The sequence below is a fragment of the Ranitomeya imitator genome, chromosome 2 (genome assembly GCF_032444005.1).
Source record: "Ranitomeya imitator isolate aRanImi1 chromosome 2, aRanImi1.pri, whole genome shotgun sequence".
Classification (NCBI taxonomy): domain Eukaryota; kingdom Metazoa; phylum Chordata; class Amphibia; order Anura; family Dendrobatidae; genus Ranitomeya; species Ranitomeya imitator.
In genome coordinates, this window is record NC_091283.1 from 170,167,602 (window position 1) to 170,186,222 (window position 18,621).

At 49.0% G+C, this 18,621-nt stretch overlaps 1 protein-coding gene across 1 annotated transcript in view; it reads right to left on the bottom strand.

Moving 5' to 3' along the window:
• Nucleotides 1–6,742: 6,742 nt before the first annotated feature.
• TFE3 (transcription factor binding to IGHM enhancer 3) overlaps nucleotides 6,743–18,621 on the bottom strand; it is a 33,881-nt gene continuing 22,002 nt past the window's right edge. The window contains exons 4-10 of the mRNA XM_069747940.1: nucleotides 18,161–18,412; nucleotides 17,465–17,557; nucleotides 11,655–11,775; nucleotides 11,509–11,565; nucleotides 10,784–10,859; nucleotides 8,442–8,589; nucleotides 6,743–8,370 (exon numbers count right to left, since the gene is read on the bottom strand). Of these exons, the coding sequence (XP_069604041.1) occupies nucleotides 8,002–8,370; nucleotides 8,442–8,589; nucleotides 10,784–10,859; nucleotides 11,509–11,565; nucleotides 11,655–11,775; nucleotides 17,465–17,557; nucleotides 18,161–18,412 (1,116 nt within the window). The 3' untranslated portion in view covers nucleotides 6,743–8,001. The remainder of the gene's footprint in view (nucleotides 8,371–8,441; nucleotides 8,590–10,783; nucleotides 10,860–11,508; nucleotides 11,566–11,654; nucleotides 11,776–17,464; nucleotides 17,558–18,160; nucleotides 18,413–18,621) is intronic.

Here is an 18,621-nt window from a genome sequence, read left to right on the forward strand (position 1 = left end):
GCACCTGTAGCCCATTTCCTGCACACGCCTGTGCACGGTGGCTCTGGATGTTTCCACACCAGACTCAGTCCACTGCTTCCTCAGGTTCCCCAAGGTCTGGAATCGGTCCTTCTCCACAATCTTCCTCAGGGTCCGGTCTCCTCTTCTCGTTGTACAGCGTTTTCTGCCACATTGTTTCCTTCCAACAGACTTACCATTGAGGTGCCTTGATACAGCACTCTGGGAACAGCCTATTTGTTGAGAAATTTCTTTCTGGGTCTTACCCTCTTGCTTGAGGGTGTCAATGATGGCCTTCTTGACATCTGTCAGGTCGCTAGTCTTACCCATGATGGGGGTTTTGAGTAATGAACCAGGCAGGGAGTTTATAAAAGCCTCAGGTATCTTTTGCATGTGTTTAGAGTTAATTAGTTGATTCAGAAGATTAGGGTAATAGGTCGTTTAGAGAACCTTTTCTTGATATGCTAATTTATTGAGACAGGTTTTTTGGGTTATCAGGAGTTGTATGCCAAAATCATCAGTATTAAAACAATAAAAGACCTGACAAATTTCAGTTGGTGGATAATGAATCTATAATATATGAAAGTTTAATTGTAATCATTACATTATGGTAAATAATGAAATTTAACACTATATGCTAATTTTTTGAGAAGGACCTGTATGTGGCGAGATTTCCCTCCTTTTATTTTTCCCTCCCCATTGCCATGTGAGGACTTGTTGGGACGAGTTTCCTTTTTGGACGACGCCATTCACTTCACCATATAATGTGCAGGAAAGCAGGAGAAAGATTCCATGTGAGGGGAAAAGTGGGAAAACACAATTCCATCATTGATCTTTGGGTTTTGTTTTCACAGAGTTCATGGTGCAGTAAATATGCCCGATTCTCCATGTGCGTACGAGCACAGAGACGTCACTGAGCGTGGGGAGCCGTCACTGAGCGTGAGGAGACGTCACTGAGCGTGAGGAGACGTCGCTGAGCGTGGGGAGCCGTCGCTGAGCGTGGGGAGACGTCCCTGAGCGGCGTGGGGAGACGTCACGGAGCGTGGGGAGAAGTCGCTGAGCGTGGGGAGACGTCACCATATAATGTGCAGGAAAGCAGGAGAAAGATTCCATGTGAGGGGAAAAGTGGGAAAACACAATTCCACCATTGATCTTTGGGTTTTGTTTTCACAGAGTTCATGGTGCAGTAAATATGCCCGATTCTCCATGTGTGTACGAGCACAGAGACGTCACTGAGCGTGGGGAGCCGTCACTGAGCGTGGGGAGACGCCACTGAGCGTGCGGAGACGTCACTGAGCGTGGGGAGATGTCACTGAGCGTGAGGAGACGTCACTGAGCGTGGGGAGCCGTCGCTGAGCGTGGGGAGCCGTCGCTGAGCGTGGGGAGCCGTCGCTGAGCGTGGGGAGCCGTCGCTGAGCGTGGGGAGAAGTCGCTGAGCGTGGGGAGACGTCACTGAGCGGCGTGGGGAGACGTCACTGAGCGGCGTGGGGAGACGTCACTGAGCGGCGTGGGGAGACGTCACTGAGCGGCGTGGGGAGACGTCACTGAGCGGCGTGGGGAGACGTCACTGAGCGGCGTGGGGAGACGTCACTGAGCGGCGTGGGGAGACGTCACTGAGCGTGGGGAGAAGTCGCTGAGCGTGGGGAGACGTCACTGAGCGGCGTGGGGAGACGTCACTGAGCGGCATGGGGAGACGTCACTGAGCGTGGGGAGATGTCACTGAGCGTGTGGAGACGTCACTGAGCGTGGATTCGTCAACGCGGGGAGACGTCACACTTGTACGGTTCTGTTTTTTTCAAGTAATAAAAAAAATTGAGGACTTTGTAAAAGAACAAACAAATCAATGCTTTATGTCCGGGACTTTCTGAAACCTGTAATGGTTTTCTTCTCTGTCCATGGACCCGGTTGGGGCCGTTTTTCCGCTGTCATATTAATTGATATCATTTTGGGGCACACTTGACACTGGACGGGCGGTGACTGAAAACAGCCGTTCTGGAATGTGGATTTCCCGTTACCTTGCGGTTATATCATTTTCTTTTTTCATAAATCTGACTCGGTGATACCAAGCGTGATTTGTTTTTTACTTTTTTTTAAATCTTTTTTATTATTTTTAATGGGGATATAAAGGGGTGATTTTATTTTTTTTTGTCTTTTAGAGGACTAGAGCTGCGATCACTCTATACATTCTGCGATGCCCCAGTATCCATCTATATGGGGAATCCTAGGAAGCTCGGCTCCTCGGTCCGATCCATACTCCTGCCCATGATGCCAGTACAGTGGGGTCCTGTGGTAGAGAAGGGGCCATGGTCTGTGCCCCACCACCCTCCATCCTGCAGGCAGGCGACGTCCAGATCCCGCACAGGCGGCACTATGGGCTCCCTGCATTGTTCCGACTGTGCCAGAGATGAAGATGGCACATAGATCAGTTTAGTATAAATCTTTATTCTTTTCTTTTTTTTTTAGGGGGAATGGCCCCTTTAACATTTAATTTTAGGTTGCCTTCCCAATAATAGGAGTCCTCTGCTATTAACGGTCTGCCCACCACTAGGGGGAGCTCATAGTATAGGAAATTATACAGCCACCACTATGGAGAGCTCATGGTATAGGAAATTATACAGCCATCACTAGGGGGAGCTCATAGTATCTGGATTTGTACAGTCACCACCAGGGGGAGCTCATTCTATACGGAATTATACAGTCACCACTACGGGGAGCTCTCTCTATTGGAAATTATCCACACACCACTAGGGGGAGTTCATATTATAGGAAATTATACAGCCATCACGAAGGGGAGCTCATAGTATCGGGAATTGTAGTCACCACTGGGGAGCTCATTTTATAAGGAATTATACAGTCACCAGTAGAGGGAGCTCTTTCTATAGGACATTATACAGGCACCAATAGGGGGAGCCCATAGTATAGGGAATTATGCGGCCACCTCGAGGGGGATTGCAGTTTAGGTAGTATACAGCCACCTTGAGTGGGAGTGCATAGTTTAGGGAGTATACAGCCACCACTAGGGGGTGCTCATAGTATAGAGAATTATACAGCCACCACTAGGGGGAGCTCATAGTATAGAGAATTATACAGCCACCACTAGGGGGAGCTCATAGTAGAGAGAATTATACAGCCACCACTAGGGGGAGCTCATGGTATAGAGAATTATACAGCCATCACTAGGGGAGCTCATGGTATAGAGAATTATACAGCCGCCACTAGGGAGAGCTCATAGTATAGAGAATTATACAGCCACCACTAGGGAATGGTCATAGTATAGAGAATTATACAGACCCCATTAGTAGAAGCTCATTCTACAGGAATTTATGAAGCCACCACTAGGGGGAGCCCATAGCATAGGGAATTATGCAGCCACGAGGGGGGGGCGCATAATTTAGGGAGTATACGGGCATCAGTGGCAGGAGCTTGTATTATAAGCGTGCCTCTTAACAAACATAACCTTTTTTTTAATGCTGTGCGTGTAACTGAACTAATAAAATATAATGTTTGACCCATACAGTGAATGTGGAATAAATAAGTAATGAAATAGAATCACTGTTTTTGGTTAAAAAAAAAAAAAATGGAATTGTGCTTGAGGGGCAGTAAGGTGTTGTGAATTCTGTGGCTGAGTTCACTTCTGTGGTCACAAGTGGTATTGCAGTCTCTGGGCTTCCTCCCTCAGGTGTTTTGGTGAGCTCGTTGGCTGCCTTGCTATTTAGCTCCACCTGAGTCTGTCTTCCTTGCTCCTTGTCAATGTTCCAGTGTTGGATCTGAGCTACTGCATCTTTCCTTGGGCCTGCTGCTCTGCTAGATAAGTGCTTCTAGTTTGTTTTCTGTTTTTTCTGTCCAGCTTGCTATTAACTTTTGCTGGAAGCTCTGAGAAGCAAAGGGGTGCACCGCCGTGCTGTTAGTTCGGCACGGTGGGTCTTTTTGCCCCTTTGCGTGGTTTTCGTTTTAGGGTTTTTTGTAGACTGCATAGTTCTCTTTGCTATCCTCGCTCTGTCTAGAATATCGGGCCTCACTTTGCTGAATCTATTTCATTCCTACGTTTGTCTTTTCATCTTGCTAACAGTCATTATATGTGGGGGGCTGCCTATTCCTTTGGGGTATTTCTCTGAGGTAAGTCAGGCTTGTATTTCTATCTTCAGGCTAGTCAGCTCCTCAGGCAGTGCCGAGTTGCATAGGTAGAGATAGGCGCAATCCACTGCTGCTTATAGTTGTGTGAGGATAGATCAGGTACTGCAGTCTACAGAGATTCCACGTCTCAGAGCTCGTCCTATTGTTTTTGGTTATTGCCAGATCTCTGTATGTGCGCTGATTACTGCACGCTGTGTTGCCTGATTGCCAGCCATAACAGTAAGGGCTTAGTGCTCGCCTTTTCTGCTGACCCTTTTATTGAACCTATACAGTGGGGAAAAAGTATTTAGTCAGCCACCAATTGTGCAAGTTCTCCCACTTACAAAGATGAGAGAGGCCTGTAATTGACATCATAGGTAGATCACAACTATCTGAGTCAAAATGAGAAAACAAATCCAGAAAATCACCTTGTCTGATTTGGCAAGAGTTTTTTTTTTTTTTTTTTTTTTTTTTTAATCATGGAGGAAAATACGTATTTGGTCACCTAATAACATGCAACATTTCTGGCTCTCACAGACCTGTAACTTCTTTAAGAGGCTCCTCTGTCCTCCACTCATTACCTGTAGTAATGGCACCTGTTTGAACTTGTTATCAGTATAAAAGACACCTGTCCACAACTACAGTCACACTCCAATCTCCACTATGGTGAAGACCAAAGAGCTGTCGGAGGACACCAGAAACAAAATTGTAGCCCTGCAACAGGCTGGGAAGACAATCTACAATAGGCAAGCAGCTTGGTGTGAGGAAATCAACTGTGGGAGCAATAATAATGGAAGACATAAAAGACCACTGATAATCTCCCTCGATCAGAGGCTCCACGCAAGATCTCACCCAGTAGGGTCAAAATGATCACAGGAACGGTGAGCAAAAATCCCAGAACCACACGGGGGGACCTAGTGAATGACCTGTATAGAGATGGGACCACCATAACAAAGGCTACCATCAGTAACACACTACGCCGCCAGGGACTCAGATCCTGCAGTGCCAGACGTGTCCCCCTGCTTAAGGCAGTACATGTCCGGGCTCATCTGAAGTTTGCTGGAGAGCATTTTGATTATCCATAAGAGTATTGGGAGAATGTCATATGGTCTGCGGAAACCAAAGTAGAACTGTTTGGTAGAAACAAAACTCGTAGTGTTTGGAGACAACAGAATGCTGAGTTGCATCCAAAGAACACCATACCTACTGTGAAGCATGGGGGTGGCAAAATCATGCTTTGGGGCTGTTTCTCTGCAAAGGGACCAGAACGACTGATCCGTGTACATGAAAGAATGAATGGGGCCATGTATCGTGAGATTTTGAGTGCAAACTTCCTTCCATCAGCAAGGGCATTGAAGATGAAACGTGGATGGGTCTTTCAGCATGATAATAATCCCAAGCACACCGCCAGGGCAACAAAGGAGTGGCTTCATAAGAAGCATATGAAGGTCCTGGAGTGGCCTAGACAGGCTCCAGATCTCAACCCCATAGAAAACCTCTGGAGGGAGTTGAAAGTCCGTGTTGCCCAACGACAGGCTCAAAACATCACTGCTCTAGAGGAGATCTGCATGGAGGAATGGGCCAACATACCACCAGCAGTGTGTGCCAACCTTGTGAAGACTTACAGAATACGGTTGACCTCTGTCATTGCCAACAAGGAATATATAACAAAATATTGAGATGAACTTTTGTTAATGACCAAATACTTATTTTCCACCATAATTTACAAAATATATGTTGCCAAATCAGACAAGGCGATTTTCTGGATTTGTTTTCTCATGTTGACTCTCATAGTTGTGGTCTACCTGTGATGTCAATTACAGGCTTCTCTCATCTTTGTAAGTGGGAGAACTCGCACAATTGGTGGCTGACTAAATACTTTTTTTTTTCCCCCCCCACTGTATGTCGCCACTTCTGCCCATGGGTCTTGGTGCGCTGCATGAATGGTAAATTGGCCCTTATCTGGGACAGGACGTGACCTATAAGATGGAAGTTGATTCACAAGAATAATACACCATCGCATTGCCCTTGGGGAATGTCCGTTTCCTTCCAATGCGGGAGACCGTGATTGAAGAGTAATAAACACCTGCAGTACCAGTTATGATCACCAGATGGCGAAACATTTCTTTCCTGCAAATGTCTAAGGGTATGTGCACACGTTCAGGTTTTTAAAAACTGCAGTTTAGAAACTGCAGACATATGCATCCTATCATTTATTATGCATTCTGCAATTTTTGTGCACATTATGCGTTTTTTTCTGCGAAAAAAATGCATCGCGGTAAAAAAGCAGCATGTTCTTGAATTTTGCGGGGTTTTTTTCCACGTTTTTCCCGCTATTCTATGCATTTGGAAAAAACACAAGAAAAAACGCATCAAAAACGCGCAAAAAAATGAGAAAAAAAAAACGCTTGCGGATTTCTGGCAGAAATGTCAGGTTTTTGTCAGGAAAATTTCTGCCAGAAATCCTGACGTGTGCACATAGCCTAAAGACACAGAACTTCCCCCCCATATCGCCTAATGAGACCCCCCAGCAGCAGGTGGTCCAGTGTCTCTGTCGCCTTTATAAAAATACATTTTGCTCATTGTCTCCTATTAACCCTTTACTCCTGCGCAGCATGGCGTCGACAGGTCGTAGTGTGTAAAACGTTTTATTTAAAGCATATAGTAACATCTAGTAGTTTGTAGTATATAAAACACATAAGATAATTCTCTATATAGAAACACGTTCTCAGCGAGGAAATAGGGCGAGACCTGCACCCGCAATACACTCACTGTCCATTATCTGCACTCCCCCAAAGATGCGCGCCAACCACGGGCGCACTGCTGACACTCTCCTTCACGCCGCACACTCATTCACCCCTTCTCTCATCCGCACCATACATTAATGCTGCCATCACACCACACACCACATCATGTGCTTGTCCCTCATTCATTACGGCAGGGGTTCAGTAATGGACCCTCCACATGAGATGATATGTGAGGATCCGAGTAATGTCTGTCTGACAACACTTATCTCCTGTCTGTGACCACTTTTAGACCATAGAGTTGTCAGAGTATAGGACAGTGACTATCTGCCACCCATTGCTGCACCCCATTATTGCCATGGATCCAGATTAATGCTTTTATATGAAAACACCCTACAAGACCCCAGCTAAAACTTGGAAAGGGCAGAGATTCCCCGACCGTCCTGGGTACCAGAGTGTGAAACGTCCGGCTACCAGTCGGGCATTGGAAGGGTCTTCCTAGCGTGGGGGGTAGTGTCTATCCTCTACATAAGGGGACAAGGGTCATATGCTTATTGCTCGGCACCATCATCCCCACTTTTTGATGCCACCTACTATATAATGCCCTGTGGGTTCTTCATCTGGCCGCAGCCCGATCCTGTGACCTGCACACTTGGTTCCCACCCAGACGCCTTCTTTTCTGAACCCCATCGTGCCATCTTGCACACCAGCTTGTACTCCAGCCCTTTGCCCACCGGCAGGCACTCTCTTTCGCCCTTCATGCCCTCCCTCAGCAGACGTGCCAGTCCTCCATTCATTGCCGGACATCACTGCGTGTATCGCGCCTGTGACCAGACGTCATGATTCACCTTCATCATCCGTCTCTCCACACTTTACATTGTGCCGATGTCTTACTTTGGGGGAACAGGGTGACATAACCTGGCTCTCATCTCTAGGGTAGATTTAAGAACTGTCGCCTCTACAAAGCAGGAAGAAACATTTTCAGAAATGAAACATGGCCGCCGTCAGATTAGGAGACATCAGGCACTCAGGAGTGACTTTTTTGGAGATGGGCTCCACCTGGGCGACAGCTGTCAGTCTGATGGGAGGGGTAGAGACTGGTGATCTTAGAGTAAAGTACTAGAGAAGTCCAATATCTGAGGACTGATCAAGAGTCGTCCTCCATGCTGAAGCTGCTGTGACGGCTGCTGGTCTTAGACGCTCCAGGAGAGACGGATGACAGCAGGGGATCCGCTCCTCCGAGTGGTGACAACACATCGTCCATAAGAATGTCTGCAATGGCCGAGTCGCTCGTCAGGCTCAGATGAAAATTCAGGTTTCCGTCAACTAAATCACTCAGCTGGTCTGAAAAGTGAAGGGTGCCGAGGTTCAGGGTGGAGGGGTCCACGGGCTGGGTAGGCTGAGCACCGAATCGTGACATCACCTCGGAGATGGACTCTACCTTGGGAAGGTCTGCTGACATGGTGGACGCTGGAACAGCTGTGATCCCGTGTATCTGGGCCTGCATTTCCAGTTCCTGCAAGACAACATTCAGGATAGGACGTTGGAGCATGGCCGCTAATATCCAGCCTGTGTGAGGCGCCTTACCTGGACACGCAGCAGCAGGCTCTGGTTCATGTGCTCCAGCTTACGCTGCCTGCCCTCCAGATCGCGCACCCTCTGCTGGTCTTTCTGCAGCTTGCGGATGTATTCTACGGAGGCCTTCAGGATGGTTCCTTTATTCCAGCGCAGCTCCCTGCAAGGGGCGAACAGACGGGACACATCAGCCATGATGCAAGCGATGAGATGAAGGCAACAGTGTAAAGAGAGCAAGCGGACAATGATCTAATGTGGTCTATCAGTGATGGCCAGTAACCCCTTCACGACCTTGCCCTTTTCTGTTTTTGTGTTCTCGTTTTTCGCTCCCCTCCTTCTCAGAGCCATAACTTTTTTATTTTTCCGTCAATATGGCCATGTGAGGGCTTGTTTTTTGCGGGACAAGTTGCACTTTTGAAAGACATCATTGGTTTTAGCATGTCGTGTACTAGAAAACGGGAAAAAAATTCCAAGTGCATGAAATTGCAGAAAAAAGTGCAATCCCACACTTGTTTTTTGTTTGGCTTTTTTGCTAGGTTCATTGAATGCTAAAACTGACCTGCCATTATGATTCTCCAGCTCATTACAAGTTCATAGACACCAAACATGTCTAGGTTACATTTTATCTAAGTGGTAAAAAAAAAATTCCAAACTTTGCTAAAAAAATAAATAAATAATTGTGCAATTATCCAATACCCGTAGCTTCTCCATTTTTTGTGATCTGGGGTCAGGGAGGGCTTATTTTTTGCGTTCCAAGCTGACGTTTTTAATGATACCATTTCGGTGCAGATACGTTCTTTTGATCGCCCATTATTGCATTTTAATGCAATGTCACAGCGACCAAAAAAAAACGTAATTCTGCCGTTCCTAATTTTTCCTTTCTACGCTGTATAGCGATAAGGTTAATGTTTTTTTTTTTTGATAGATCATGTGACGGGGGTCGGCGATGCGCTCATTTCCGGCCTGATGGCCTGATAAATGCCACTGTCAGCGTTTGACAGCGGCATTTATCTAGTTAATAGCGGCGGATGGATCGCGATTTCACCCGCTGCTATTGCAGGCACATGTCAGCTGTACAAAACAGCTGACATGTCCCAGCTTTGAGGCGGGCTCACCGCCGCTGCTCCCATCAAAGGGGGAGACACGACATGCGCAGTAATAGTACGGCGGAGGTCTGTAAGGGGGTAAAGAGGACAATTTGATATTGATCTATAGACCATGTGGTCTATCAGTGATGGCCAGTAAGGAGGACAAGCGGATATTGATCTATATACCACAGGGTCCATTAGTGATGGCCAGTAAAGAGGGCAAGCGGACAATGATCTAAAGACCCAGTGGTCTTTCAGTGATGGCTGGTAAAGAGGACAATGGATATTGATCTATAGACCCAGTGGTCTATCAGTGATGGCCGGTAAAGAGGACAATGGATATTGATCTATAGACCCAGTGGTCTATCAGTGATGGCTGGTAAAGAGGACAATGGATATTGATCTATAGACCATGTGGTCTATCAGTGATGGCCGGTAAAGAGGACAATGGATATTGATCTATAGACCCAATGGTCTATCAGTGATGGCCGGTAAAGAGGACAATGGATATTGATCTATAGACCCAGTGGTCTATCAGTGATGGCTGGTAAAGAGGACAATGGATATTGATCTATAGACCCAGTGGTCTATCAGTGATGGCTGGTAAAGAGGACAATGGATATTGATCTATAGACCCAGTGGTCTATCAGTGATGGCTGGAAAAGAGGACAATGGATATTGATCTATAGACCATGTGGTCTATCAGTGATGGCCGGTAAAGAGCACAATGGATCTTGATCTATAGACCATGTGGTCTATCAGAGATGCCTGGATATTGATCTAAAGACCATACAGTCTATTAGGGATGGCTTGTAATGAGGGCAAGCAGACATTTATCTATAGACTATGCAGTCTATCAGTGATGGCAGATCTCTTAGGCAAGGAGTGCAGCGCTTACAAGCGGTTTGGTATACCGTTTGTAAGCGCTGCTCTGACGTTGGCTGAACCCGGCCCATGCCCCTGCGCTCCTCCGGTGTTGTAGAGGCACAAGTGTCATTGCTTGCAGCATTGGAGAGCGCACAGTTCTGACTAGCACCGCGACCATGCCACTGGTCCGAACTGTCAATGTTCAGGCGCACACCACCCCCACTGGCAAAACATTAAGCCTGAAGAAAGGGGGGTGAGCGCTCCCTTTTAATACTTGTGCAGATATGCTGCATACCCAAATTTCTGCTGCACATCATGTCACAATTATATGCCCGACTTGCAAATTGCAAATCCGAGAGGTTTGATGGATGGCAATATATCGCTGGTGAGTAAACTTACGGGTCACTGGATTTCGGGATGAGCGTCCCAAGTTCTTTGATTCTATCATTGATGTTAAATCTTCTGCGACGTTCGACTGCAAAAAAAAAAGGAATATATTGAAAACTAATACACACCAGATCTAAAAAAAAGTGGTGCGGATGGAAACAATGGTGTTACTGATATCACAATAGGACGGCGAAGATCTCGCTGGCTGCCGTGATGGGAGATGATGTCGCCCTGAATGTTAGGTAACAGGGAGGAGCGGCAGCCATGAATACGAGGATTGTGTCAGCGTTGTATTGTGGCCAGGGACTGTTTGTGAATCCTGTACATGTACGGGCAGATCGGCCCCCGGACTGGCAGATATGTCCTTACATTAGAGGAATGCTGATGGAGCCGGTCCGGCCAGTTTGGGCGTTGTTCCTATTCTTTCTGATTATGGTAACAATCTCGATATCTCGAGTCAGGATATTTCTACTGATGGACTTATTAAGTCAGACGGATGACGACAGATGTGCAGATCATGAGAAAAAAAAAGACTGGAAAGGAACCTCAAATAATTGGGAAAATGAAAATGTATCTTCAGGACAGGAATTAGTAAGTAGGAGCTGCTAATGCAGTGTATGGAAGAGTTGGGGTAAGTGGCGGGGCACAGAGCTTTATGGGGGGCATAGGGAGTCCATGCCATAAGTGCCTCTGCATACTGCGCCTACACGGCCACAATACACCAGAGACATACGTACTCAGGTTGTGGTTGTCCTTCTTCTGACGCTCCTTCATAATTGCTTTTGCCTCGTGCTCTGTGTAGGAGAAAAATGAAACAGAAGTGAGCAGCTCTCTCCACCATACTTTACACTGCCCTGTGCCCAAAAAACAGCTATGAACTCACCGGTGTATTCTGTCTTAATGTTCGTCAGGTCGGCAGGGCAGGAGTTACTGACGGTGATGCCCGGAGCAGCTGTCATTCCTGGAGCACAATACATGTCCAGCAGATTAGCAGACACGGGAAGCTGAAAATATAGAACATATATGGATATAAGTCATGGTGCTCACACACTACTGTACACGTCATGGCGCTCACACACTGCTGTACACGTCATGGTGCTCACACACTGCTGTACACGTCATGGCGCTCACACACTGCTGTACACGTCATGGCGCTCACAACTACTGTACACATGGTGCTCACACACTCCTGTACACGTCATGGCGCTCAAACACTACTGTACACGTCATGGAGCTCACACACTACTGTACACGTCATGGAGCTCACACTGCTGTACACATGGCGCTCACACTGCTGTACATGTCATGGCGCTCACACACTACTGTACACACGGCGCTTACACACTGCTGTACACGTCATGGCGCTCACACACTGCAGTATACGTCATGGAGCTCATACCCTACTGTGCACATGGCGCTCACACACTACTGTACACGTCATGGCGCTCACACACTGCTGTACACGTCATGGCGCTCACACACTACTATACACGTCATGGCGCTCACACACTACTGTACACATTGCGCTCACACACTGCTGTACACGTCATGGCGCTCACACACTACTGTACACGTCATGGCGCTCACACACTACTGTACACGTCATGGCGCTCACACACTACTGTACACGTCATGGCGCTCACACACTGCTGTACACGTCATGGCGCTCACACACTGCTGTACACGTCATGGCGCTCACACACTGCTGTACACGTCATGGCGCTCACACACTGCTGTACACGTCATGGCGCTCACACACTGCTGTACACGTCATGGCGCTCACACACTGCTGTACACGTCATGGCGCTCACACACTGCTGTACACGTCATGGCGCTCACACACTGCTGTACACGTCATGGCGCTCACACACTGCTGTACACGTCATGGCGCTCACACACTGCTGCACACATGGCGCTCACACACTCCCGTACACGTCATGGCACTCACAACTACTGTACACATGTCGCTCACACACTACTGTACACGTCATGGCGCTCACAACTACTGTACACATGTCGCTCACACACTACTGTACACGTCATGGCGCTCACACTACTGTACACGTCATGGCGCTCACACTACTGTACACGTCATGGCGCTCACACACTACTGTACACGTCATGGCGCTCACACACTACTGTACACGTCATGGCGCTCACACTGCTGTACACGTCATGGCGCTCACACACTACTGTACATGTCATGGCGCTCACACACTACACGTCATGGCGCTCACACACTACTGTACACGTCATGGCGCTCACACTGCTGTACACGTCATGGCGCTCACACACTGCTGTACACCACATGGCGCTCACACACTGCAGTATACGTCATGGAGCTCACACACTACTGTGCACATGGCGCTCACACACTACTGTACACGTCATGGCGCTCACACACTGCTGTACACGTCATGGCGCTCACACACTGCTGTACACCACATGGCGCTCACACACTGCAGTATACGTCATGGAGCTCACACACTACTGTGCACATGGCGCTCACACACTACTGTACACGTCATGGCGCTCACACACTACTGTACACATGGCGCTCACACTGCTGTACACGTCATGGCGCTCACACACTACTGTACACGTCATGGCGCTCACACACTACTGTACACGTCATGGTGCTCACACACTGCTGTACACGTCATGGCGCTCACACACTACTGTACACGTCATGGCGCTCACACACTACTGTACACATTGCGCTCACACACTGCTGTACACGTCATGGCGCTCACACTACTGTACACGTCATGGCGCTCACACTGCTGTACACGTCATGGCGCTCACACTGCTGTACACGTCATGGCGCTCACACTGCTGTACACGTCATGGCGCTCACACACTACAGTACACGTCATGGCGCTCACACACTGCTGTACACGTCATGGCGCTCACACACTGCTGTACACGTCATGGCGCTCACACACTACTGTACACGTCATGGCGCTCACACACTGCTGTACACGTCATGGCGCTCACACACTGCAGTATACGTCATGGAGCTCACACACTACTGTGCACATGGCGCTCACACACTACTGTACACGTCATGGCGCTCACACACTACTGTACACATTGCGCTCACACTGCTGTACACGTCATGGCGCTCACACACTACTGTACACATGGCGCTCACACTGCTGTACACGTCATGGCGCTCACACACTACTGTACACGTCATGGCGCTCACACACTGCTGTACACGTCATGGCGCTCACACACTGCTGTACACGTCATGGCGCTCACACACTACTGTACACGTCATGGCGCCCACACACTACTGTACACATTGCGCTCACACTGCTGTACACGTCATGGCGCTCACACACTGCTGTACACGTCATGGCGCTCACACACTACTGTACACGTCATGGCGCTCACACACTACTGTACACGTCATGGCGCTCACACACTACTGTACACGTCATGGCGCTCACACACTGCTGTACACGTCATGGCGCTCACACACTGCTGTACACGTCATGGCGCTCACACACTGCAGTATACGTCATGGAGCTCATACCCTACTGTGCACATGGCGCTCACACACTACTGTACACGTCATGGCGCTCACACTGCTGTACACGTCATGGCGCTCACACACTACTGTACACGTCATGGCGCTCACACACTGCTGTACACGTCATGGCGCTCACACACTGCAGTATACGTCATGGAGCTCATACCCTACTGTGCACATGGCGCTCACACACTACTGTACACGTCATGGCGCTCACACTGCTGTACACGTCATGGCGCTCACACACTGCTGTACACGTCATGGCGCTCACACACTGCTGTACACGTCATGGCGCTCACACACTGCAGTATACGTCATGGAGCTCATACCCTACTGTGCACATGGCGCTCACACACTACTGTACACGTCATGGCGCTCACACTGCTGTACACGTCATGGCGCTCACACACTACTGTACACGTCATGGCGCTCACACACTGCTGTACACGTCATGGCGCTCACACACTGCAGTATACGTCATGGAGCTCATACCCTACTGTGCACATGGCGCTCACACACTACTGTACACGTCATGGCGCTCACACTGCTGTACACGTCATGGCGCTCACACACTGCTGTACACGTCATGGCGCTCACACACTGCTGTACACGTCATGGCGCTCACACACTGCAGTATACGTCATGGAGCTCATACCCTACTGTGCACATGGCGCTCACACACTACTGTACACGTCATGGCGCTCACACTGCTGTACACGTCATGGCGCTCACACACTACTGTACACGTCATGGCGCTCACACACTGCTGTACACGTCATGGCGCTCACACACTACTGTACATGTCATGGCGCTCACACACTACACGTCATGGCGCTCACACACTACTGTACACGTCATGGCGCTCACACTGCTGTACACGTCATGGCGCTCACACACTGCTGTACACCACATGGCGCTCACACACTGCAGTATACGTCATGGAGCTCACACACTACTGTGCACATGGCGCTCACACACTACTGTACACGTCATGGCGCTCACACACTGCTGTACACGTCATGGCGCTCACACACTGCTGTACACCACATGGCGCTCACACACTGCAGTATACGTCATGGAGCTCACACACTACTGTGCACATGGCGCTCACACACTACTGTACACGTCATGGCGCTCACACACTACTGTACACATGGCGCTCACACTGCTGTACACGTCATGGCGCTCACACACTACTGTACACGTCATGGCGCTCACACACTACTGTACACGTCATGGTGCTCACACACTGCTGTACACGTCATGGCGCTCACACACTACTGTACACGTCATGGCGCTCACACACTACTGTACACATTGCGCTCACACACTGCTGTACACGTCATGGCGCTCACACACTACTGTACACGTCATGGCGCTCACACTGCTGTACACGTCATGGCGCTCACACTGCTGTACACGTCATGGCGCTCACACTGCTGTACACGTCATGGCGCTCACACACTACAGTACACGTCATGGCGCTCACACACTGCTGTACACGTCATGGCGCTCACACACTGCTGTACACGTCATGGCGCTCACACACTACTGTACACGTCATGGCGCTCACACACTGCTGTACACGTCATGGCGCTCACACACTGCAGTATACGTCATGGAGCTCACACACTACTGTGCACATGGCGCTCACACACTACTGTACACGTCATGGCGCTCACACACTACTGTACACATTGCGCTCACACTGCTGTACACGTCATGGCGCTCACACACTACTGTACACATGGCGCTCACACTGCTGTACACGTCATGGCGCTCACACACTACTGTACACGTCATGGCGCTCACACACTGCTGTACACGTCATGGCGCTCACACACTGCTGTACACGTCATGGCGCTCACACACTACTGTACACGTCATGGCGCCCACACACTACTGTACACATTGCGCTCACACTGCTGTACACGTCATGGCGCTCACACACTGCTGTACACGTCATGGCGCTCACACACTACTGTACACGTCATGGCGCTCACACACTACTGTACACGTCATGGCGCTCACACACTACTGTACACGTCATGGCGCTCACACACTGCTGTACACGTCATGGCGCTCACACACTGCTGTACACGTCATGGCGCTCACACACTGCAGTATACGTCATGGAGCTCATACCCTACTGTGCACATGGCGCTCACACACTACTGTACACGTCATGGCGCTCACACTGCTGTACACGTCATGGCGCTCACACACTACTGTACACGTCATGGCGCTCACACACTGCTGTACACGTCATGGCGCTCACACACTGCAGTATACGTCATGGAGCTCATACCCTACTGTGCACATGGCGCTCACACACTACTGTACACGTCATGGCGCTCACACTGCTGTACACGTCATGGCGCTCACACACTACTGTACACGTCATGGCGCTCACACACTGCTGTACACGTCATGGCGCTCACACACTGCTGTACACGTCATGGCGCTCACACACTGCAGTATACGTCATGGAGCTCATACCCTACTGTGCACATGGCGCTCACACACTACTGTACACGTCATGGCGCTCACACTGCTGTACACGTCATGGCGCTCACACACTGCTGTACACGTCATGGCGCTCACACCCTGCTGTACACGTCATGGCGCTCACACACTGCTGTACACGTCATGGCGCTCACACACTGCTGTACACGTCATGGCGCTCACACTGCTGTACACATGGCGCTCATACTGCTGTATACATGGCGCTCACACACTGCTGTACACATGGCGCTCACACACTGCTGTACACGTCATGGCGCTCATGTACAGTTGCTATAATCTGGGACCTGACAGAAGGCAAATTATCTATGATTATCATGCAACCACTTAGTACAAGTGTATGTTCCCTTTAAAGCTACATTACGTGTCCAGTATTTGATGAGTACCAGGAGAGGAACAATCAAAGGAAAAGTATAATATAAAAATGTCACCACTTCTGCATTTATCACCCACTCCTGGTTTTGGCTACAAATACTGATGTGAAATACTGACAGTGTGAACATCGGCTAAGGTGTATAACGGCATCACTTGGACAGCTCTGTTAGGACTGGTGTTCTGGGGTATTTAATGGCACATCACATCCCCCAAATTTGCCAACCACCATAATTAATGAAATATTGGCTATGACTTACCGTGCTGGGTAGGTTCCCTCGGTCCACATATCCCATAAATTCGTCATTGAGGCTGGACTCCAAGCTTATGATCTCATCGATGACATCATCAATCTAAAATGTGGAATAATTGTCAAGAGGAGAAAAATTCAGTCAAAGATTTTTGCCCCTGTGATAAACTACCACTCCTAGCAGACACAAGTGGGTAGGGAATGCTGGGAAGTGTAGTGTCAGAACAACTGGACCACTAGTACAAATAGTTTTGAAATATGATTCATGATGGAAAAGGGGCCCAGAGGAATAAAAGGGGGCACTTTCTGGATACTGGTTGCCTGAGCGTATCAACAACTTGATTCCCAGGATAGGTCCAGTGATAGTGTGACTGTAATGACCCGAGTCTGGACTGTGATGACCGGAACGGCCGCAGGTCTTCTGGTCCAAACTCAACAGCCTAATAAGCTCTGGAGACCCCTCAGCCGGTTCCATACTCATAATGAAAGACAGATGTGTGAAATCAGTGGTCCCATAGAAGAAAGGAATCCACCTCAATCTACTGGTTCACACCAACACTACCAGCCGCCCCCAAAAAATGGGGACCTGATGCTTGCAGGATGGATATGACCCTGGGGTTTGCCTTCACAAGCACTATGGTGCCAATGAGAGCCCTGAGTAAGTTCCTACGGCAGCCCAGGCTGACAATGTAAGACTTGCACTCACCTCTTTTTCAGGATTGGAGCCAATTTTCAGCATGGCTAGTGGACTATTCGGAGCACTGCAGGCGGTGGGGAGCAATGCCTGCTCGGGCTGCGGGGATGCTCCGGTAGAGTTGGGCATAAGAGTGGTGGTACTTGGGGCAGAGGTGTGCAGGGGCACCTTGGTCCCCATGGTGGTAGAGAGGTACTGCTTCACCTGCTGCCTCTGAGACTGTTGGATGTGATACTTTGTTGGATTTTCTAAATGGGTCTGAACCTGCAAAATAAGGAACAAATGGATCAGAATAAATCCCGGTGATAGACGCAGGCACGCACGGCCTCGGTCCTGCATTCTCAGCGTTACTAAGCAGAATGGCGTTTGGACAGGGTCTCACACGCAAACTGTCGAAAGTGAGAATCATAACAGGGATGTTTACTTTTTCAATTTTACTTCCAGTTTTAATACTTTGTTTCTGATTCCAGTGA